Source organism: Oncorhynchus clarkii, chromosome 19, assembly GCF_045791955.1.
Source record: "Oncorhynchus clarkii lewisi isolate Uvic-CL-2024 chromosome 19, UVic_Ocla_1.0, whole genome shotgun sequence".
Lineage (NCBI taxonomy): Eukaryota > Metazoa > Chordata > Actinopteri > Salmoniformes > Salmonidae > Oncorhynchus > Oncorhynchus clarkii.
The window spans coordinates 64,640,540-64,666,166 of record NC_092165.1 but is presented as its reverse complement, the minus strand read 5'-3'; the positions used below and the strand labels follow the sequence as shown (position 1 = coordinate 64,666,166).

The 25,627-nt window shown below is 44.6% G+C and overlaps 1 protein-coding gene across 1 annotated transcript in view; it reads left to right on the top strand.

The window, feature by feature from the left end:
• Window positions 1-25,627, top strand: part of LOC139374409 (solute carrier family 4 member 11) — a 70,955-nt gene that overhangs the window by 24,870 nt on the left and 20,458 nt on the right. The window contains exons 5-11 of the mRNA XM_071115462.1: window positions 8,118-8,202; window positions 8,706-8,831; window positions 8,906-9,019; window positions 12,000-12,132; window positions 15,985-16,058; window positions 18,566-18,815; window positions 24,809-24,915. Coding sequence (XP_070971563.1) covers window positions 8,118-8,202; window positions 8,706-8,831; window positions 8,906-9,019; window positions 12,000-12,132; window positions 15,985-16,058; window positions 18,566-18,815; window positions 24,809-24,915 — 889 coding nt within the window. The remainder of the gene's footprint in view (window positions 1-8,117; window positions 8,203-8,705; window positions 8,832-8,905; window positions 9,020-11,999; window positions 12,133-15,984; window positions 16,059-18,565; window positions 18,816-24,808; window positions 24,916-25,627) is intronic.

The following is a 25,627-nucleotide window of genomic DNA, read 5'->3' as shown; positions in this document are numbered from 1 at the left end:
ACTACCCTCTGCAGCTTCCTACGGTCAGATGCTGTGCAGTTGTCATTACCAGGCAGTGATGCAACCAGTCAGGATGCTCTCGATGGTGCAGCTGTAGAACCTTTTGAGGATCTGGGGAGCTATGCCAAATCTTCTCAGTCTCCTGAGGGGGAAAAGGTTTTGTCGTGCCCTCTTCACGACTGTCTTGGTATGTTTCGACCATGATAGTTTGTTGGTGATGTGGACACCAAGGAACTTGAAGCTCTCAATCTGCTCCACACAGCCCCATCGATGTTAATGGGGGACTGTTCGGCCTGCCTTTTCCTGTAGTCCACAATCAGCTCCTTTGTCTTGCTCACATTGAGGGAGTGGTTGTTGTTCTGGCACCACACTGCCAGTTCTCTGACCTCCTTCCTATAGGCTGTCTCATCGTTGTCGGTGATCAGGCCTACCACTGTTGTGTCGTCAGCAAACTTAATGATGGTGTTGGAGTCGTGTTTGGCCATGCAGTCGTGTGTGAATGTTGACCTGTTTAAAGGTTTTGTTCATATCGGCTACCCGAGAGCGTGACCACACGGTCATCCAGAACAGCTGGTTCTCTCGTGCATGCATCAGTGTTGCTTGCATCAGTGTTGCTTGCCTTATAGAGTTGGTTGAGAGCGGTCTTAGTGCCAGTTTCATTCTGTGGTGGTAAATAGACGGTTACGAATAATATAGATGAGAACTCTCTTGGTGAATAGTGTGGTCTACAGCTTATCATAAGGTACTCTACCTCAGGTGAGCAATACCTCGACACTTCTTTACTATTAGACATCGCGCACCAGCTGTTATTGACAAATAGACACACAACCCCACCCCTTCGTCTTAGAGTTATGTTAACCCATTTGCTATCCCTTTAGCTTTGCTTGCTTTCTTGCTGGCTAACTAGAGGTTAACTGGCTAGTTAGCTACTGCCATCAGTTGTTGTTGTGTTATTATCATATTTTGCCTATTCCACCATTTGAAGAATGCATATTGAATGCACATTAGAATATAGTGCAGGAAAAGGGAATTCAGACACATTGAGGACACGGTAGATGTTTAAATGTAGGTGTAGACACAACACGAGTTCGGAATTCCATGATCAGAACACTGATCAGACTGCTAATGTTGCGTGAACTGTCAAGTCTAGACAGGGCCAGAATATTAAAACCCCATGAACTGTCAAGTCTAGACAGGGCCAGAATACTAAAACCCTGTGAACTGTCAAGTCTAGGCAGGGCCAGAATATTAAAACCCCATGAACTGTCAAGTCTAGACAGGGCCAGAATACTAAAACTGCATGAACTGTCAAGTCTAGACAGGGCCAGAATAATAAAACTGCATGAACTGTCAAGTCTAGACAGGGCCAGAATACTAAAACCCTGTGAACTGTCAAGTCTAGGCAGGGCCAGAATAATAAAACCCCATGAACTGTCAAGTCTAGACAGGGCCAGAATAATAAAACTGCATGAACTGTCAAGTCTAGACAGGGCCAGAATACTAAAACCCTGTGAACTGTCAAGTCTAGGCAGGGCCAGAATAATAAAACCCCATGAACTGTCAAGTCTAGACAGGGCCAGAATAATAAAACTGCATGAACTGTCAAGTCTAGGCAGGGCCAGAATAATAAAACCCCATGAACTGTCAAGTCTAGGCAGGGCCAGAATATTAAAACCCCATGAACTGTCAAGTCTAGGCAGGGCCAGAATATTAAAACCCCATGAACTGTCAAGTCTAGACAGGGCCAGAATACTAAAACTGCATGAACTGTCAAGTCTAGACACAGTCAGAATATTAAAACCCTGTGAACTGTCAAGTCTAGACAGGGCCAGAATAATAAAACTGCATGAACTGTCAAGTCTAGACAGGGCCAGAATAATAAAACCCTGTGAACTGTCAAGTCTAGACACAGTCAGAATATTAAAACCCCATGAACTGTCAAGTCTAGACAGGGCCACAATACTAAAACTGCATGAACTGTCAAGTCTAGACAGGGCCACAATACTAAAACTGCATGAACTGGGCCTGGGGACCCAAGTGGGTGCACATTTTTAGTTTTTGCCCCATCACTACACACCTGATTCCACTGATGAAATATTTGACAATGAGTGAATTAGTGGAATCAGGTGTGTAGTGCTAGGGGAAAAACAGAAATGTGCATCCCTTTGGTTCCCCCGGACAAGGATTAACCCAATGAGTCCCACCGTAACACCTGTGTGTTTTGGATTCTAACTTTGAACATCATGTGAGAGCTGAGAGCGGGAGCTGAGCTAGAATGGTTTTTGCAAGACATGCGCGGATTCTGAAGGGGCCCGGGTCTGGGTCTATTCCCAGAGGTGCCCAGGTAAGGGTATTTTCCCAGAGGGGTCTGGGGCCAGGTCTATTCCCAGAGGGGCCTGGTCTTTTCCCAGAGGGGCCCGGGGCCTGGTCTTTTTACAATCAAATCTGTAGAGTCCAAATGATTTGAGCTACAAACTAAAGAAAGCCACACAAAAGTCATTAGAAGGTAAGGGGATTTTCTACATCAGGTGTGCCCAACCTTCTTTGATCTACTTTTTCATTTATCAGCCTGACGAGATCTACCAGTTAAATCTAAACCAACCAACAAACTGTATGAAACGCAACACACCACTGAGTATGGACCTGTTGCTATGACACCTATTTGACACCCAAATATAATGTGGACCAATAACATGTTTTCCAATAAGTGCAACTAATTTCATTTCCTACCTTAGTGTGACTTTTGGCATTGGGTGGAGGCAAGTCGTTTTTTTAGTCAGGGCTGTAGCAGCTTGTAGCAAGTCTCATGGTCATCAGTCAAAGTAGATCGGTACTTGGACTTCATTATCTTCATGTGAGAAAATGCAGACTCACAGAGGTAGGTTGATCCAAAAAGGGTTGATAAGTTGAGAGCACATCTTCTTATGTTGGGATATGTAATGTCCGGGGTGTAGTGGAGGAAGGAGTCAGACGCAGGAGACAGAAAGTTCTGAGAAGGCACGTCTTTAATACACCGACCAGGTGAAAAAGCAGACGCCACTCAACACAAATACCCCAAACTACAGGGGAACAAAACTGTATCCAAAAAACAGCTCACGTACACGAAACAGTTGTGACATACATGCGTGCACGACAAGTACACATAGAACAATCCCGTACAAAGAGCAGGCGGGCCGGCTGGCTAATAAAGCCCAACTAATAACCAAATTAACAACCGGTGTAACCAATAAACAGACAAGGAGGTGGGGGAAAAAATCAGTGGCAGCTAGTAGGCCGGTGACAACCTTCGGTAGGAGTCGTGACAGGATACTTCTCCTCTAGCAGTAGCTCCCAGAACTCTTCCCTCATCTCAGTGGTTGCCCTGGATTTCAGCTGAAAATCCACTTTAATGCCACTTTAATCATGTTTACATATCTTACATTATTCACCTCATATGTATATACTGTATTTTATACCATCTATTGCATCTTGCCTATGCCGCTCGGCAATCGCTCATCCATATACTTATATGTACATATTCGCATTCATCCCTTTAGATGTGTGTGTATTAGGTAGTTGTTGTGGAATTGTTAGATTACTTGTTACATATTACTGCACTGTCAAAACTAGAAGCACAAGCATTTCGCTACACTCACATTAACATCTGCTAACCATGTGACCAATACAATTTGATTTAGTGCAGTCTTAGGTACCCTGGTGAGGCCCCATAGTGCAGGCATAGGTACCCTGGTGAGGCCCCATAGTGCAGGCATAGGTACCCTGGTGAGGCCCCATAGTGCAGGCATAGGTAACCTGGTGAGGCCCCATAGTGCAGGCATAGGTACCCTGGTGAGGCCCCATAGTGCAGGCATAGGTACCCTGGTGAGGCCCCATAGTGCAGGCATAGGTAACCTGGTGAGGCCTCATAGTGCAGTCATAGGTACCCTGGTGAGGCCCCATAGTGCAGGCATAGGTAACCTGGTGAGGCCCCATAGTGCAGGCATAGGTACCCTGGTGAGGCCCCATAGTGCAGGCATAGGTAACCTGGTGAGGCCCCATAGTGCAGGCATAGGTACCCTGGTGAGGCCCCATAGTGCAGGCATAGGTACCCTGGTGAGGCCCCATAGTGCAGGCATAGGTAACCTGGTGAGGCCCCATAGTGCAGTCATAGGTACCCTGGTGAGGCCCCATAGTGCAGTCATAGGTACCCTGGTGAGGCCCCATAGTGCAGTCATAGGTACCCTGGTGAGGCCCCATAGTGCAGGCATAGGTAACCTGGTGAGGCCCCATAGTGCAGGCATAGGTACCCTGGTGAGGCCCCATAGTGCAGGCATTGGTACCCTGGTGAGGCCCCATAGTGCAGGCATAGGTACCCTGGTGAGGCCCCATAGTGCAGGCATTGGTACCCTGGTGAGGCCCCATAGTGCAGGCATTGGTACCCTGGTGAGGCCCCATAGTGCAGGCATAGGTACCCTGGTGAGGCCCCATAGTGCAGGCATAGGTACCCTGGTTAGGCCCCATAGTGCAGTCATAGGTAACCTGGTGAGGCCCCATAGTGCAGTCATAGGTACCCTGGTGAGGCCCCATAGTGCAGTCATAGGTACCCTGGTGAGGCCCCATAGTGCAGTCATAGGTAACCTGGTGAGGCCCCATAGTGCAGTCATAGGTACCCTGGTGAGGCCCCATAGTGCAGGCCTAGGTACCCTGGTGAGGCCCCATAGTGCAGTCATAGGTACCCTGGTGAGGTATGATATGTACTACACGCACAGAGAACAGCTCAGTCAGTCGGATATTGGCTTGAACTAGAACACACTGTCGTACACGTTGATCCAGAGCATCCCAAACATGCTCAATGGGTGACATGTCTGGTGAGGATGCAGGTCACGGAAGAACATTTTCTGCTTCCAGGAATTGTGTACAGATCCTTGCAAAAGGAGCTGTGCATTATCATTCTGAAACATGAGGTGATGGCGGATGATGACTGGCACGACAATGGGCCTCAAGATCTCGTTACAGTATCTCTGGGCATTCAAATTGCCATCGTTGTCCGTAGTTTATGCCTTCCCATATCATAACCCCACCACCACCATGGAGCACTCAGTTCACAACGTTGACATCAGCAAACCACTCACCCACACAACACCATACACGCTGTCTGCCATCTTCCTGGTACAGTTGAACCCGGGATTCATCCGTGAAGAGCACACTTCTCCAGCGTGTCAGTGGCCATCGAAGGTGAGCATTTGCCCAATGAAGTCGGTTACGATGCCGAACTGCAATCAGGTCAAGACCTTGATGAGGACGACGAGCACGCAGATGAACTTCCCTGAGACGGTTTGTGCAGAAATTCTTTGGTTGTGCAACCCCAGTTACATCAGCTGTCCTGGTGGCTGGTCTCAGACGATCCCGCAGGTGAAGGAGCCGGATGTGGAGGTCCCGGGCTGGCGTGGTTACATGTGGTCTGCTGTTGTGAGACTGATTGAACATACTGCCAAATTCTCTAAAACGACATTGGATGTGGCTTATGGTAGAGAAATGAACATTAAATTCTCTGGCAATAGCGCTGGTGGACATTCCTGCAGTTAGCATGCCAATTGCACTCTCCCTCAAAACTTGTGACATCTGTGGCATTCTGTTGTGTGACAAAACTGCACATTTTAGAGTGCCCTTTTATTGTCCCCAGCACAAGGTGCACCTGTGTAATGATCATGCCGTTTTATCAGCTTCTTGATATGCCCCACCGGTCAGGTGGATGGATTATCTTGGGAAAGGAGAAATGCAACTAACAGACAATATGAAGGCTGCATCCCAAACAACACCCCAGACCAGACTCCTAAAGTAGTGCACTATATATGGATAAGAGACTGCCATTTGGGACATAACAGGGTTGGGGAGTAACGGATTGCATTTTGATTGACCTACCCAACCCTGGACATAACAATAGTCTTAATGCAGGAATTGTCACGGATCCTTCCGGAACTGTCATTATCACACCTGGTTCCCATTCCCACTGATTGTGTATTGTATCAGTGTACCCTTTGTTCACCATTGTCCTGTCGATTATTGGTCCAATGTCCGTTGGTGGTGTGACCACCTGTGCTGTGTTGTTTTGGCTTTCGTGACGCTTGTATTGTGCAGATGATTACGGGTCTCGCCCCATGTATTTATTTGAGGTATTACTCTCTCTTTTGTTTGGGTTTCAACCCTGTGTTTTGTTACGTGTTGGTTTGGTCTTCGTCCTCGTGCCTTTACACGCCACGCCGTAATTTGGGAAATAAAACCCCCCATTACGCATTCCTGCGCCTGTCTCCTGATCCCTCATACCAGAATGACAGGAATACGGGGCTGGAGTGATTTTCCCACTAAGTTCTCTTACCTCTATCCAACTTTTATTTAAAATATACAGTGCCTTGCGAAAGTATTCGGCCCCCTTGAACTTTGCGACATTTTGCCACATTTCAGGCTTCAAACATAAAGATATAAAACTGTATTTTTTTGTGAAGAATCAACAACAAGTGGGACACAATCATGAAGTGGAACGACATTTATTGGATATTTCAAACTTTTTTAACAATTCAAAAACTGAAAAATTGGGCGTGCAAAATTATTCAGCCCCTTTACTTTCAGTGCAGCAAACTCTCTCCAGAAGTTCAGTGAGGATCTCTGAATGATCCAATGTTGACCTAAATGACTAATGATGATAAATACAATCCACCTGTGTGTAATCAAGTCTCCGTATAAATGCACCTGCACTGTGATAGTCTCAGAGGTCCGTTAAAAGCGCAGAGAGCATCATGAAGAACAAGGAACACACCAGGCAGGTCCGAGATACTGTTGTGAAGAAGTTTAAAGCCGGATTTGGATACAAAAAGATTTCCCAAGCTTTAAACATCCCAAGGAGCACTGTGCAAGCGATAATATTGAAATGGAAGGAGTATCAGACCACTGCAAATCTACCAAGACTTGGCCGTCCCTCTAAACTTTCAGCTCATACAAGGAGAAGACTGATCAGAGATGCAGCCAAGAGGCCCATGATCACTCTGGATGAACTGCAGAGATCTACAGCTGAGGTGGGAGACTCTGTCCATAGGACAACAATCAGTCGTATATTGCACAAATCTGGCCTTTATTGAAGAGTGGCAAGAAGAAAGCCATTTCTTAAAGATATCCATAAAAGTGTTGTTTAAAGTTTGCCACAAGCCACCTGGGAGACACACCAAACATGTGGAAGAAGGTGCTCTGGTCAGATGAAACCAAAATTGAACTTTTTGGCAACAGTGCAAAACGTTATGTTTGGCGTAAAAGCAACACAGCTGAACACACCATCCCCACTGTCAAACATGGTGGTGGCAGCATTATGGTTTGGGCATTATGGTTTTCTTCAGCAGGGACAGGGAAGATGGTTAAAATTGATGGCAAGATGGATGGAGCCAAATACAGGACCATTCTGGAAGAACCTGATGGAGTCTGCAAAAGACCTGAGACTGGGACGGAGATTTGTCTTCCAACAAGGCAATGATCCAAAACATAAAGCAAAATCTACAATGGAATGGTTCAAAAATAAACATATCCAGGTGTTAGAATGGCCAAGTCAAAGTCCAGACCTGAATCCAATCGAGAATCTGTGGAAAGAACTGAAAACTGCTGTTCACAAATGCTCTCCATCCAACCTCACTGAGCTCGAGCTGTTTTGCAAGGAGGAATGGGAAAGAATTTCAGTCTCTCGATGTGCAAAACTGATAGAGATATACCCCAAGCGACTTACAGCTGTAATCGCAGCAAAAGGTGGCGCTACAAAGTATTAACTTAAGGGGGCTGAATAATTTTGCACACACAATTTTTCAGTTTTTGATTTGTTAAAAAAGTTTGAAATATCCAATAAATGTCATTCCACTTCCTGATTGTGTCCCACTTGTTGTTGATTCTTCACAAAAAAGATTTATATCTTTATGTTTGAAGCCTGAAATGTGGCAAAAGGTCGCAAAGTTCAAGGGGGCCGAATGCTTTCGCAAGGTACTGTAGATATACAAGTCTTCACCTGTAAACATAGGTTAATAACCAGTAAATTAGAGGTTTATTTAGAAATTGTTTGATGGTGCTTTTGACTTTTATTTGTAAACCCTACTGTGTTTCTCCAGTGGAAAGACTTCTTCAGGCCCGGGCGGGGGATTTATGAAGACCTGTGTCGCAGACTGCCACTGTACTCTTCAGACTTTACAGATGGTAGGCTGGGGCAACAGCTCAGTGGTGCTGGCTTCTCATACCCTTCTCTGTTTCCCACTACTAGCATTTTTCTCACTTATTCAATTAGTAAATCATATATATATATAATTTACTATGTATAAACTCTATTCTAGATAGAACATCAGTATGTTATTGTGTGTAAACTCCATTCTAGATAGAACATCAGTATGTTATTGTGTATAAACTCAATTCTAGATAGAACATCAGCATGTTACTGTGTTTTAGTAATCAGGGTAATTGAAGTAAGTAAGTTTATTGAGTATTTGAGTTGACACCTAACCTCCTCCTGCCTCTCTTCTCCTCCTTCCCTTCTTCTCCTCCTTCCCCTCCTCCTCCCTCTCTTCTTCTCCTCCCTCTCACCTCCTCCCTCTCACCTCCTCCCTATATTGTCCTCCCTCTCTCCTGCTCCTCCCTCTCTCCTCCCTTTCCTCCTCTCCTCTCCTCTCCTCCTCCTCTCCTCTCTGCCTCCTCCCTCTCCCCAGGTGTAGTAGGCAGTAATAAGACTGTACTGAAGTACATGACAACAGCTATCTTCCTGTACATTGCTATCCTCCTCCCTGCAATCGCTTTCGGCTCACTCAACGATGAGAGAACGCGGGGCGAGATTGGTATACACACACACAGACACACGCACACATGCACGCAAACACACACACACCTGACTGTGTGTGTGTCTTTTCAGATGTCAGGAAGACCATTATCGGCCAAAGTATAGGAGGGCTCATCTATTCTCTTTTCGCTGGGTCACCGTTGGTCATCCCTCTGACCACAGCTCCTCTGGCCATCTTTATCAGTGGTAGGTCACTCTTTTCTTCTTCATCAGTGGTAGGTCACTCTCTTCTTCTTCATCAGTGGTGGGTCTCTCTTCTTCATCAGTAGTAGGTCTCTCTCTTCTTCTTCATCAGTGGTAGGTCGCTCTCTTTTTCTTCATCAGTGGTAGGTCTCTCTCTTCTTCTTCATCAGTGGTAGGTCTCTCTCTTCTTCTTCATCAGTAATAGGTCACTCTCTCTTCTTCTTCATCAGTAGTAGGTCTCTCTCTTCATCTTCATCAGTGGTAGGTCTCTCTCTTCTTCTTCATCAGTGGTAGGTCACTCTCTTCTTCTTCATCAGTGGTAGGTCTCTCTCTTCATCTTCATCAGTAGTAGGTCTTTCTCTTCTTCTTCATCAGTAGTAGGTCTCTCTCTTCTTCTTCATCAGTGGTAGGTCTCTCTTCTTCATCTTCATCAGTAGTAGGTCTTTCTCTTCTTCTTCATCAGTAGTAGGTCTCTCTCTTCTTCTTCATCAGTGGTAGGTCTTTCTCTTCTTCTTCATCAGTGGTAGGTCTCTCTCTTCATCTTCATCAGTAGTAGGTCTTTCTCTTCTTCTTCATCAGTAGTAGGTATCTCTCTTCTTCTTCATCAGTGGCAGGTCTCTCTTCTTCTTCATCAGTAGTAGGTATCTCTCTTCTTCTTCATCAGTAGTAGGTCTTTCTCTTCTTCTTCTTCTTCATCAGTGGTAGGTCTCTCTTCTTCTTCATCAGTAGTAGGTATCTCTCTTCTTCTTCATCAGTAGTAGGTCTTTCTCTTCTTCTTCATCAGTAGTAGGTCTTTCTCTTCTTCTTCATCAGTGGTAGGTCTTTCTCTTCTTCTTCATCAGTAGGTATCTCTCTTCTTCTTCATCAGTAGTAGGTATCTCTTCTTCATCAGTGGTAGGTCTCTCTTCTTCTTCATCAGTGGTAGGTCTCTCTTCTTCTTCATCAGTGGTAGGTCTCTCTTCTTCTTCATCAGTAGTAGGTCTCTCTTCTTCTTCATCAGTGGTAGGTCTCTCTTCTTCTTCATCAGTGGTAGGTCTCTCTTCTTCTTCATCAGTAGTAGGTCTCTCTTCTTCTTCATCAGTAGTAGATCTCTCTCTTCTTCTTCATCAGTGGTAGGTCTCTCTTCTTCTTCATCAGTAGTAGGTCTTTCTCTTCTTCTTCATCAGTAGTAGATGTCTCTCTTCTTCTTCATCAGAAGTAGGTCTTTCTCATCAGTTGTTTGTCTGAGGAAACCCATGTTTTTTTAAAATGTTTTTATTTATTTCACCTTTATTTAACCAGGTAGGCAAGTTGAGAACAAGTTCTCATTTACAATTGTGACCTGGCCAAGATAAAGCAAAGCAGTTCGACACATACAACGACACAGAGTTACACATGGAGTAAAACAAACATACAGTCAATAATACAGTAGAAACAAGTCTATATACGATGTGAGCAAATGAGGTGAGATAAGGGAGGTAAAGGCAAAAAAAAGGCCATGGTGGCAAAGTAAATACAATATAGCAAGTAAAACACTGGAATGGTAGATTTGCAGTGGAAGAATGTGCAAAGTAGAAATAAAAATAATGGGGTGCAAAGGAGCAAAATATATAAATAAAATAAATACAGTAGGGAAAGAGGTAGTTGTTTGGGGTAAATTATAGGTGGGCTATGTACAGGTGCAGTAATCTGTGAGCTGCTCTGACAGCTGGTGCTTAAAGCTAGTGAGGGAGATAAGTGTTTCCAGTTTCAGAGATTTTTGTAGTTCGCTCCAGTCATTGGCAGCAGAGAACTGGAAGGAGAGGCGGCCAAAGGAAAAATTGGTTTTGGGGGTGACCAGAGAGATATACCTGCCGGAGCGCGTGCTACAGGTGGGTGATGCTATGGTGACCAGCGAGCTGAGATAAGGGGGGACTTTACCTAGCAGGGTCTTGTAGATGACATGGAGCCAGTGGGTTTGGCGACGAGTATGAAGCGAGGGCCAGCCAACGAGAGCGTACAGGTCGCAATGGTGGGTAGTAATGGGGCTTTGGTGACAAAACGGATGGCACCGTGATAGACTGCATCCAATTTGTTGAGTATGGAGATGTTTGATGTGGGTCTGGAAGGAGAGTTTACAGTCTAACCAGACATCTAGGTATTTGTAGTTGTCCACATAGTCTATGTCAGAACCATCCAGAGTAGTGATGTTGGACAGGCGGGCAGGTGCGGGCAGCGATCGGTTGAAGAGCATGCATTTAGTTTTACTTGCATTTAAGAGCAGTTGGAGGCCACAGAAGGAGAGTTGTATGGCATTGAAGCTCGTCTGGAGGTTAGTTAACACAGTGTCCAAAGTATACAGAATGGTGTCGTCTGTGTAGAGGTGGATCACCTAGTGGTAAAACATGGTGGTAAAACAGTTGTTTGTCTGAGGAAGCCCATGGTGGTAAAACAGTTGTTTGTTTGAGGAAGCCCATGGTGGTAAAACAGTTGTTTGTCTGAGGAAGTCCATGGTGGTAAAACAATTGTTTGTCTGAGGAAGCCCATGGTGGTTTTGTTGCTGTATAATGTTGGTAACATTGGAGTTATATTTGCCTGGCACCATCAGATATGTCTGTAGCTGAGCCTGGGGCTTGGTCTAACGGCTAGTTGAATCCTACTGTAGTCTGTCCCACTGTCTTCACTTTCCTGTCTGTCTACCCAGACTGACAGGGCGCTGCAGTAGTCTCAAGGATATGGTGTTGGATATCCCCGACCGTGGAGCAACGTAAGCAGGAGCACTGATGCATTGCCGGAAACAAACTGTCTATCAAGGTTAATTAAGGAAGTTGGCCAGCACCTGCTTGAACAAGCAACTTTCACCCTTAAACTTCTCATTGGGTGTTGCACTACAGCTGCCCTTTCCTCTCTTCAACTAATGCATGTACATCACAGGGTTTGGACATATTTCTGTCTTGTGTTGACTAATAAAGTCTTCTTCTATCTCCCTGATCATTAACAAATATAATTCTCTGTGTGTCTACAGTGATCCGTGGTCTCTGTGACGACTATGATCTGGACTTTCCAGCGTTCTACGCCTGCATCGGTCTCTGGAACTCCCTCTTCCTCATCCTGGGAGGCATCTTCAACGTCTCCCTGCTCATGAAGCTGTTCAAAAGGTACTCTGTATGTATTGAATATTATACTGTGTTCCAGTGCTTATATAAACGCTATGAGCTATGGGATATGAGTTCTATAGTTCTAATGAATGACATGGAAGGTGTGTTCCACGACGTGCTAGCAGAGTGGAACACACACCCTTCCACAGAGTTGCATTATTTTCCAGGGCCTGCATAGAGCCCCGAGTTGATTATCCCTTTCATACCATGTCTATAATTTACCACGTATGAAGCTAGAAATGCTAAAACATCCACTGAAGTAGCTTGAAAGATTAGTAGAAATCTACAGTAGTTTCTGTGGTAACCAAACGAACAGACTTGCTAGTTTAGCTAATTAAACCATCAGTCCTAGCTTGGTATTATTACAATCAAAAATCGCAATGGCAAAAAAAAATTCTGCTTTCAAAAGCAGCTCAGACATAGAACATGTAAGAACTATAGCCATTGAATTCTACCGTGCTGATACACTGTGTGTTTATAGGGAAATATAAACTGAGTGGTTTAAGCCCTGAATGCTAATTGGCTGGCAGCCGTGGTATATCAGACCATATACCACGGGTATTACAAAACATATATTTTTATTGCTCTAATTACGTTGGTAACTGTCACGAGATTTTTCAATCCCAATGATAATAACTAACACTCAATAAGATTTGACCAATCCCAGAGGTTTGTAAGACCCTGGGTTTAATAATAACTAGGCAAAGACTCTAACTAGGCAAAGACGCTAATGCAAAAGGTTAGTACAGTTTATTCAGAGAACGTTCTGAAGTCCATTATACAAAGACATCCATTTTATATCCCACTCCCTACTTACGCACATACCTCCACACAAACAGTAGATAACCTACCCACATACCTCCACACAAACGGTAGATAACCTACCCACATACCTCCACACAAACGGTAGATAACCTACCCACATACCTCCTCACAAACAGTAGATAACCTACCCACATATCTCCACACAAACAGTAGATAACCTACCCACATACCTCCACACAAACAGTAGATAACCTACCCACATACCTCCACACAAACGGTAGATAACCTACCCACATACCTCCACACAAACGGTAGATAACCTACCCACATACCTCCACACAAACGGTAGATAGCCTACCCACATACCTCCACACAAACAGTAGATAACCTACCCACATACCTCCACACAAACGGTAGATAACCTACCCACACACCTCCACACAAACGGTAGATAACCTACCCACATACCTCCACACAAACGGTAGATAACCTACCCACATACCTCCACACAAACGGTAGATAACCTACCCACATACCTCCACACAAACGGTAGATAACCTACCCACATACCTCCACACAAACAGTAGATAACCTACCCACATACCTCCACACAAACAGTAGATAACCTACCCACATACCTCCACAAAACAGTAGATAACCTACCCACATACCTCCACACAAACAGTAGATAACCTACCCACATACCTCCACACACAAACAGTAGATAACCTACCCACATACCTCCACACACAAACAGTAGATAACCTACCCACATACCTCCACACACAAACGGTAGATAACCTACCCACATACCTCCACACACAAACGGTAGATAACCTACCCACATACCTCCACACAAACGGTAGATAACCTACCCACATACCTCCACACAAACGGTAGATAACCTACCCACATACCTCCACACAAACGGTAGATAACCTATCCACATACCTCCACTCAAACGGTAGATAACCTACCCACATACCTACACACAAACGGTAGATAACTTACCCACATAACTCCACACAAACGGTAGATAACCTACCCACATACCTCCACACAAACGGTAGATAACCTACCCACATACCTCCACACAAACGGTAGATAACCTACCCACATACCTCCACACAAACGGTAGATAACCTACCCACATACCTCCACACAAACGGTAGATAACCTACCCACATACCTCCACACAAACGGTAGATAACCTACCCACATACCTCCACACAAACGGTAGATAACCTACCCACATACCTCCACACAAACGGTAGATAACCTACCCACATACCTCCACACAAACGGTAGATAACCTACCCACATACCTCCACACAAACGGTAGATAACCTACCCACATACCTCCACACAAACGGTAGATAACCTACCCACATACCTCCACACAAACGGTAGATAACCTACCCACATACCTCCACACAAACGGTAGATAACCTACCCACATACCTCCACACAAACGGTAGATAACCTACCCACATACCTCCACACAAACGGTAGATAACCTACCCACATACCTCCACACAAACGGTAGATAACCTACCCACATACCTCCACACAAACGGTAGATAACCTACCCACATACCTCCACACAAACGGTAGATAACCTACCCACATACCTCCACACAAACGGTAGATAACCTACCCACATACCTCCACACAAACGGTAGATAACCTACCCACATACCTCCACACAAACGGTAGATAACCTACCCACATACCTCCACACAAACGGTAGATAACCTACCCACATACCTCCACACAAACGGTAGATAACCTACCCACATACCTCCACACAAACGGTAGATAACCTACCCACATACCTCCACACAAACGGTAGATAACCTACCCACATACCTCCACACAAACGGTAGATAACCTACCCACATACCTCCACACAAACGGTAGATAACCTACCCACATACCTCCACACAAACGGTAGATAACCTACCCACATACCTCCACACAAACGGTAGATAACCTACCCACATACCTCCACACAAACGGTAGATAACCTACGCACATACCTCCACACAGGAACAGTAGGTGGGATGTATCCTTCCCTATGGTTCTCACCACTGTTTATCACTACCAAGCTAGCAGTTCCCTCCTCCTGAGATTAGCGGAACCTTGACTGGACTCCCTGTCCTGTCGTAAGTTTCCCAGAGTTCTAACCAGGTCAGGTCATACACAGTTTAATTGTTCTCTGTATTTTCTTAGTCACACACACACACATTTCTCTCCCTCACTTGTCTCTACCGAACCTTATTGGACTTACGTTTATCGTTCTAATTAATTATACATGTTACAGAATCGAATGATTACTAATAGTTACGTTTGTCTAATTATTCATTATATCTGTTACATAATGTCATAATTACATTTAAGGGTGGAATTCTTTAGTCATTACCTTTAAGCATATAAATTCTCTTATCAGTAACCAGTTTATAATAGCAATAAGGCACCTCTGGGGGTTGTGGTATATGGCCAAGATACCACGGCCTAAGGCTGTATCCAGGCAGTCTGCGTTGCGTCGTGTGAAGAACAGACTTAGCCGTGGTAGATTGGTCATATACCACACCCCCTCTGGCCTTATTCCTTAAACAATGCACGCTCTAGAATGGCCGTCAAGCCAATCAGAAACACGTATTCAACAATGCCATGGTATAACGTGCAGTAACATCTACAATGTCATGAAGCTGTTTTAAAGGTCTGGTCACCTACATCATAGACACATGGACATGGGGTACAAGCCATCATTTCACTGATGTTGTCGTTGGGGAGGGGACTGTGGATGTGTCTCTGTTCGTCTGTACGTTAGTCACTCAGACAGCAATGGCCCGGTTTTGACAAAACTTGGTTGAATGATGCATCTTGCCATAGAGATCCAACATTTACAAAATGACAGCGATAGGCCCAAGTCGGGAGCTATAGTAATTAACTGTGTTAGAATGTGTTAGTCAAATGTGATATCTCATTTGGCCCAAGGGAAGTGCTGCATCGTTGGTGGGGGACAACATGTTTACTGTTGCCTTGTCTATTGTTGTTTCTCTTGTTGTTCTTCTCGTCTCCCAGGTCAACAGAGGAGGTCATAGCTCTGTTCATCTCTATAGCCTTCGTAGTGGACGCTCTGAAAGGAACCATCAAAAGTAAGGAGGAGGACAACTCAATATAGGTCATACAGACCATACTGAACTAATACCATACAGACCATACAGAACATATACCATACAGACTATACAGAACATATACCATACAGAACAAATACCATACAGACCATACAGAACATATACCACACAGACCATACAGATGATTATATAACATACAGACCATACAGATGATAATATACCATATACACCATACAGATGATGTATACCATACAGACATACAGAAAATATACCATACAGACCATACAGATTATGATATACCATACAGAACATATACCATACAGACCATACAGATGATGATATACCATACAGACCATACAGATGATGATATACCATACAGAACATATACCATACAGACCATACAGATAATGATATACCATACAGACCATTCAGATGATTATATACCATACAGACCATTCAGATGATTATATACCATACAGACCATACAGATGATGATGATATACCATACAGACCATACAGAACATATACCATATAGAACAAATACCATACAGATCACACAGAACATATACCATACAGATGATTATATACCATACAAGCCATTCAGATGATTATATACCATACAGACAATACAGAAATTATATACCATACAGACCATACAGCACATATACCATACACACCAATCAGAAAATATACCATACAGTCCATTCAGACGATTATATACCAAACAGACCAATCAGAACATATACCATACAGTACATTCAGATGATTATATACCATACAGACCAATCAGCACATATACCATACAGACCAATCAGAACGTATACCATACAGACCATTCAGATGATTATATACCATACAGACCATACATAACATATACCATACAGACAATTCAGATGATTATATACCATAGAGACCATACAGATATGTATATACCATACATGACATATACCATATAGACCATACAGAACATATACCATAGAGACCATTCAGATGATTATATACCATACAGAACATACAGAACAAATACCATACTGACCATACAGATGATTATATACCATACAGAACATTCAGATGATTACATACCATACATAACATTCAGATGATTATATACCATAAAGACCACACAGATTACTATATACCATACAGACCATACAGATGATTATATACAATACACACCATACAGATGATTATATACCATGCAGACCGCACAGATTACTATATACCATATAGACCATACAGAACATATACCATACAGACAATTCAGATGATTATATACCATACAGACAATGCAGATGATTATATACCATACAGACCATTCAGATGAGTATATACCATACAGGCCATTCAGATGATTACATACCATACAGATCATACAGAACATATACCATACAGACAATTCAGATGATTATATACCATACAGGCCAGTCAGATGATTACATACCATACAGACCATTCAGATGACTATATACCATGCAGACCATTCAGATGATTATATACCATACAGACCATACAGAATATATACCATGCACACCATTCAGATGATTATATACCATACAGACCATACAGAACATATACAATACAGACCATACAGATTATTATATACCATACAGAACATATACCATACAGACCATACAGAACATGGACCATACAGTACATATACCATACAGACCATACAGATGATTATATACCATACAGACCATTCAGATGATTATATACCATACAGAACATATACAATACAGACAATTCAGATTATTATATCCATGCCGAACATATACCATACAGACCACACAGATGATTATATACCATACAGAACATTCAGATGATTATATACACCATACAGAATATATACCATACAGGACATATACCATACAGATCATACAGAACATATACCATACAGACCATACAGAACATATACCATACAGACCATTCAGATGATTATATACCATACAGACCATTCAGATGATTATATACCATACAGACCATACAGAACATATACCATACAGACCATTCAGATGATTATGTACCATACAGAACATATACCATACAGACCATTCAGAACATATACCATAGAGTCCATACAGATGATTATATACCATACACACCATACAGATGATTATATACCATACAGAACATTCAGATGATTATATACCATACAGACCATACAGAACATATACCATACAGACCATTCAGAACATTTACCATACAGTCCATACAGATGATTATATACCATACAGACCATTCAGATGATTATATACCATACAGACCATTCAGATGATTATATACCATACAGACCATACAGAACATATACCATACAGACCGTACAGATGATTATATTCCATACAGACCATACAGATGATTACATACCATACAGAACATTCAGATGATTATATACCATACAGACCATACAGATTACTATATACCATTTTCTTTCAGTAGGCTACCATGCCCAAGGTGTCATGGAGATGATCCAATTTGATATGTTGAAGTGATGATAATGAATTACTCCCTGTTGTGTCTCCACCCTTCAGTCTTCCATAAATACTACCACGCCCCGACGCTGACCAATGGAAGTGGGGAGGCATTGCTACGGCTACAGGAGCAGGGGGGTGTGACCCTACTGGGGGGTAATGGGACGGGGGCGGGGGGAGGAGGGATGGGGAGCTCTCACCCTCTGCCTGACTCCTTCATCCAGTGTACCAGGGAGAGACCAGTCCTGTGCCTGCTGCTTATGCTGGGAACCCTGTGGCTGGGCTACACCCTCTACCAGTTTAAACAGAGGTACAGCAGAACCCCCTCTACCAGTTTAAACAGAGGTACAGCAGAGCCCCCTCTACCAGTTTAAACAGAGGTACAGCAGAACCCCTCTACCAATTTAAACAGAGGTACAGTAGAACCCCTCTACCGGTTTAAACAGAGGTACAGAAGAACCCACTCTACCAGTTTAAACAGAGGTACAGTAGAACCCCCTCTACCAGTTTAAACAGAAAGACAGTAGAACCCCCTCTACAATTTTAAACAGAGGTACAGTAGAACCCCCTCTACCAGTTTAAACAGAGGTACAGTAGAACCCCCTCTACCAGTTTAAACAGAGATACAGTAGAACCCCCTCTACCAGTTTAAACATAGGTACAGTAGAACCCCCTCTACCAGTTTAAACATAGGTACATTAGAACCCCCTCTACCAGTTTAAACAGAGAGACAGTATAACCCCCTCTACCAGTTTAAACAGAGGTACAGTAGAACCCCCTCTACCAGTTTAAACAGAGGTACAGTAGAACCCCTCTACCAATTTAAACAGAGGTACAGCAGAACCCCCTCTACCGGTTTAAACAGAGGTACAGAAGAACCCACTCTACCAGTTTAAACAGAGGTACAGTAGAACCCCCTCTACCAGTTTAAACAGAAAGACAGTAGAACCCCCTCTACAATTTTAAACAGAGGTACAGTAGAACCCCCTCTACCAGTTTAAACAGAGGTACAGTAGAACCCCCTCTACCAGTTTAAACAGAGATACAGTAGAACCCCCCTACCAGTTTAAACATAGGTACAGTAGAACCCCCTCTACCAGTTTAAACAGAGAGACAGTAGAACCCCCTCTACCAGTTTAAACAGAGGTACAGTAGAACCCCCTCGACCAGTTTAAACAGAGATACAGTAGAACCCCCTCTACCAGTTTAAAAGGAGGTACAGTAGAACCCCCTCTACCAGTTTAAACAGAGAGACAGTATAACCCCCTCTACCAGTTTAAACAGAGGTACAGTAGAACCCCCTCTACCAGTTTAAACAGAGAGACAGTAGAACCCTCTCTACCAGTTTAAACAGAGGTACAGTAGAACCCCCTCTACCAGTTTAAACAGAGATACAGTATAACCCCCTCTACCAGTTTAAACAGAGGTACAGTAGAACCCCCTCTACCAGTTTAAACAGAGGTACAGTAGAACCCCCTCTACCAGTTTAAACAGAGGTACAGTAGAACCCTCTCTACCAGCTTAAACAGAGGTACAGTAGAACCCCTCTACCAATTTAAACAGAGGTACAACAGAACCCCCTCTACCGGTTTAAACAGAGGTACAGTAGAACCCACTCTACCAGTTTAAACAGAGGTACAGTAGAACCCACTCTACCAGTTTAAATAGAGGTACAGTAGAACCCACTCTACCAATTTAAACAGAGAGACAGTAGAACCCCCTCTACCAGTTTAAACAGAGGTACAGTAGAACCCCCTCTACCAGTTTAAACAGAAAGACAGTAGAACCCCCTCTACAATTTTAAACAGAGGTACAGTAGAACCCCTCTACCAGTTTAAACTGAGATACAGTAGAACCCCCTCTACCAGTTTAAACAGAGGTACAGTAGAACCCCCTCTACCAGTTTAAACAGAGGTACAGTAGAACCTCCTCTACCAGTTTAAACAGAGGTACAGTAGAACCCCCTCTACCAGTTTAAACAGAGAGACAGTAGAACCCCCTCTACCAGTTTAAACAGAGAGACAGTAGAACCCCCTCTACCAGTTTAAACAGAGAGACAGTAGGACCCCCTCTACCAGTTTAAACAGAGGTACAGTAGAACACCCTCTACCAGTTTAAACAGAGAAACAGTAGAACCCCCTCTACCAGTTTAAACAGAGAGACAGTAGAACCCCCTCTACCAGTTTAAACAGAGAGACAGTAGAACTCCCTCTACCAATGCATGCTTGTCCCAACTCACGTTTTGACAACTGAATGGGAACTGCCTGCCTGCCCACCCATTTGATCAATGCCAAATCAATTTGATTGACAACTAAAATATACACTAATTGTGGATAACATTCGTTCAAGTTCAGAATAGTTAGCTAATCTCCACCTACAGTATTGTAACGACCCTTGGTGTCACGTTCTGACCTTAGTTCCTTTGTTTTATCTTTTGTTTTAGTATGGTCAGAGCGTGAGTTGGGTGGGTTGTCTATGTTAGTTTTTCTATGATTTGCTATTTCTGTGTTTGGCCTGGTATGGTTCTCAATCAGAGGCAGCTGTCAATCATTGTACCTGATTGAAAACCATATTTAGGGAGCCTGTTTTCTATTGTGTTTTGTGGGTGGTTGTTTTCTGTCTTTGTGTGTCTACACCAGACAGAACTATTTCGGTTGTTTTCGTTGTTGTTTTGTTATTCAGTGTTCAGTTTACTTTATTAAAAAGATGAACACGTACCACGCTGCGCATTGGTCCTCACCTTCTTCCCAAGACAGCCATTACACTGGGTTTATAAGCTCGGAAATCGACTCTGCCGCTTGAGCATGCTTTAAGGGCACAGTCGATAACGCGCTGGACTTCGGGCTAGATTGGTCGATGCTCCCTGCCTGTTTCATTACAGCATGTACACAGGGTGCTGTATATGGCGTTTTAACATATTAAAACAAAAGAGATCAATAAGATTTATCCAGCCTTTGCTGCTATGCTGTAGGTTGTTGTAACATTTCAACTTAAAACATGTTTTTCCTTATTTTGCACTGCAACGTTGCTGAATGGTACACTCCAAATGTATTGTAGTTGAGTTGCCAACCGAGGCTACTGCTCAAATGTGGCTGTAATAGTCCTACGTGTTTCTGCTATGCTGTGTTTTGTTGGTTTAGTTTTTTTGGTTATTCATTGTCAAGCTTTACAAACTCAAGCCAGACTGAAACATTTTGGTAGCCTAGCTAAGACTGTGGTATGTGTCTGTACCATGTCCATCCGGTGCGCACTATAAACAGGACTCACGAAGGCAGTGCAGTTGAATTCAAATCAAATCTAATTCTATTGGTCACATACACATATTTAGCAGATGTTTTTGCGGAGCGAAATGCTTGTGTTCCCAGCTCCAACAGTGCAGTAGTATCTAACAATTCAGAACAGTAAACAAATCTATAAGTAAAATAATGGAATTAAGAAATATATAAATATTAGATTGAGCAATGTCGGAGTGGTATTGACTAAGATACAGTAGAATAGAATACAGTATATACATATGAAGGCGGCTAGTGATATTTAACAGTCTGATGGCCTTGAGATAGAAGCTGTTTTCAGTCTCTCGGTCCCAGCTTTGATGGAAATGAACTAACCTCACCTTCTAGATGGTCGTGGGGTGAACAGGCAGTGGCTCGAGTGGTTATCGTCCTTGATGATCTTGTTGGCCTTCCTGTGACATCGGGTGGTGTAGGTGTCCTGGAGGGCTGGTAGTTTGACCTCAGTGATGTGTTGTGCAGACCTCACTACCCTCTGGAGAGCCCTGAGGTTGCGGGCGGAGCAGTTGCCGTACCAGGTGGGGATACAGCCAGACACGATGCTCTCCCTGTTAAAGTTTGTGAGGGTTTTAGATGACAAGCAAATTTCTTCAGCTTCCTGAGATTTAAGAGGCGCAGTTTCGCCTTCACCACACTTTCTGTGTGGGTGGACCATTTCAGATCGTCAGTGATGTGCACGCCAAGGAACTTGAAGCTTTCCACCTTCTCCACTGTGGTCCCGTCGATGTACGGAAGTATTCAGACCCTTTGATATGAGACTCAAAATTGAGCTCAGGTGCATCGTGATCATCCTTTAGATGTTTCTACAACTTGATTGGAGTCCACCTGTGGTAAATTCTATTGTTTGGACATGATTTGTAAAGGCACACACCTGTCTATATAAGGTCCAAAGTTGAGAGTGCATGTCAGAGCAAAAAGCAAGCCATGAGGTCGAAGCATTGAAGCATTGAAGGTCCCCAAGAAAACAGTGGCCTCAATCATTCTTAAATATAAGACGTTTGGAACCACCAAGACTCTTCCTAGAGCTGGCCTTCCGGCTAAACTGAGCAATTGGGGGAGAAGGGCCTTGGTCAGGGAGGTGACCAAGAACCCGATGGCCACTCTGACAGAGCTCCAGAGAAGGACAACCATCTCTGCAGTACTCCACCAATCAGGCCTTTATTGTAGAGTGGCCAGACGGAAGCGACTCCTCAGTAAAAGGCACGACAGCCCGCTTGGAGTTTGCCAAAAGGCACCTAAAGGACTCTGACCATGAGAAACAAGATTCTCTGGTCTGATGAAACCAAGATTGAACTCTTTGGCCTGAATGCCAAGCGCACGTCTGGTGGAAACCTGGCACCTGTGGGGATGTTTTTCAGTGGCAGGGACTTGGAGACTAGTCAGGATTGAAGGAAAGATGAACGGAGAAAAGCACAGTGAGATCCTTGATGAAAACCTGCTCCAGATCACTCAGGACCTCAGACTGGGGTGAAGGTCCACCTACCAACAGGAGAACAACCTTAAGCACACAGCCAAGTCAATGCAGGAGTGACTTTGGGACAAGTCTCTGAATGTCCTTGAGTGGCCCAGCCAGAGCCCGAACTTGAACCCGATCGATCATCTCTGGAGAGACCTGACCATAGCTGTACAGCGATGCTCCCCATCCAACCTGACAGAGCTTGAGAACAGAAGAATGTGAGAAACTCCCCAAATACAGGTGTGGCAAACTTGTAGCGTCATAGAAAACTCAAGGCTGTAAATGCGGCTGAAGGTTCTTCAACAAAGCACTGAGTAAAGGGTCTGAATACTTATGTAAATGTGATATTTCCGTTTTTTATTTTTAATACATTTGCAAAAGAAATTCTACCTGTTTTGCTTTGTCATTGTGTGATATTGTGTGTAGATTGATGAGTAAAGTAACAAAATGTGGAGTAAGTGAAAGGTTCTGACTGCACTGTATAGTGCACATTAGAGGTGTGGCCTCTCCATGCGGTTCCTATTGACCTATTGCAGGGCCTTGTGTGCATCCCAAGTGACACCCTATTCCCTATGTAGTGCACTACTTTAGACCAGGGCTCTATGGCACCCTATTCCCTATGTAGTGTACAATTTTAGACCAGGGCTCTATGGCACCCTATTCCCTATGTAGTGTACACCTTTAGACCCTGAGGGCCTCTGTGTCTGCTAGCTGCCCTGAGGGCCTCTGTGTCTGCTCCCTGCCCTGAGGGCCTCTGTGTCTGCTCCCTGCACTGAGGGCCGCTGTGTCTGCTAGCTGCCCTGAGGGCCTCTGTGTCTGCTCCCTGCCCTGAGGGCCTCTGTGTCTGCTGCCTGCCCTGAGGGCCTCTATGTCTTCTCCCTGCTCCGAGGGCCTCTGTGTCTGCTCCCTGCCCTGAGGGCCTCTGTGTCTGCTCCCTGCCCTGAGGGCCTCTATGTCTGCTCCCTGGCCTGAGCGCCTCTGTGTCTGCTCCCTGCCCTGAGGGCCCCTGTCTGCAGCTGCCCTGAGGGCCTCTGTCTGCTCCCTGCTCTGAGGGCCCTTGTGTCTGCTCGCTGCCCTGAGGGCCTCTGCTCGCTGCCCTGAGGGCCTCTATGTCTGCTCCCTGCTTTGAGGGCCCCTGTGTCTGAAGCTACCCTGAGGGCCTCTATGTCTGCTCCCTGCTCTGAGGGCCCCTGTGTCTGAAGCTGCCCTGAGGGCCTCTATGTCTGCTCCCTGCTCTGAGGGCCCCTGTGTCTGAAGCTGCTGTGAGGGCCTCTGTCTGCTCCCTGCTCTGAGGTACCCTGTATCCAGCTGCCCTGAGGGCCTCTGTGTCTGATACCTGCCCTGAGGGCCACCGTGTCTGCTAGCTGCCATGAATGCCTCTGTCAGTCCAGCCTCTTTTCAATAAGCTTTGGCATACATAGTCTAATTGTTTTGATTAATCCAATCAACCTCGCTCTCTCTCCTCACTTCCTCCCTCTCTCTTCCTCCCTCTATCCCCCCCCCCCTGCTCTCTCCCTCTCCTCTCTCCCTCACCCTCCCTCTCCTCTCTCCCTCCAGTCCATTCCTCCATGCCAGGGTGAGAGAGGTTTTGTCAGACTGTGCCCTGCCTATCTCGGTTTTGACATTCTCCTTCATCGGATCCTACCTGTTCAACGACATCGAGCGTCAGTACCTCCCTCCTCTCCTCCTTCTCTACTCCTCCTCTTCTGTCTCCTTCTTCTTCATTGGATCCCACCTGTTCAATGACATCAAGCATCAGCACCCCTCGCCTCCTATCCTTCAGCACCCCTCTCCTCCTCTCCTTTTCCCTTCTCAGTACCCTCTCCTCCTCTCCTTCAGCACCCCTACTCTCTTCTCCTTCTCGCCTCTCAGTACCCTATCCTCCTCTCCTTCCATCCTTTAGTACCCCTCTCCTCCACTCCATCTATACTTCAGTACCCTCTCCTCTTCTTTCTCGACAACTCTCCTCTCCTTCTTCTTCATTGGGATCCTACCTGTTCAACGACATCAAGCTTCTCCTCCTGTCCTTCCGTCCTTTTATCCTCTGTACCCTCTTCAGTACCTGACTCCTTCTCCCTGTCCACCTGATATACTCTCCTCTGTTTCTTACTTTCTGCACTCAAACACAAACAACTCTAGTCCTCAAGCCTCGTCCTCAACACTCATCCACAACCCTGGTCTTCAATCCTAGTCCTCAACCCTCGACCTCACACTCATCCTGAAAACTCATCCTCAACCCCAGTCTTCAACCCTAGTCTTCCACCCCAGTCTTCAACCCTAGTCCTCAACCCTCTTCCTCAAACCTCGTCCTCAACACTCATCCTCAACCCTAGTCTTCAACCCTAGTCTTTAAACCTAGTCCTCAACTCTAGTCCT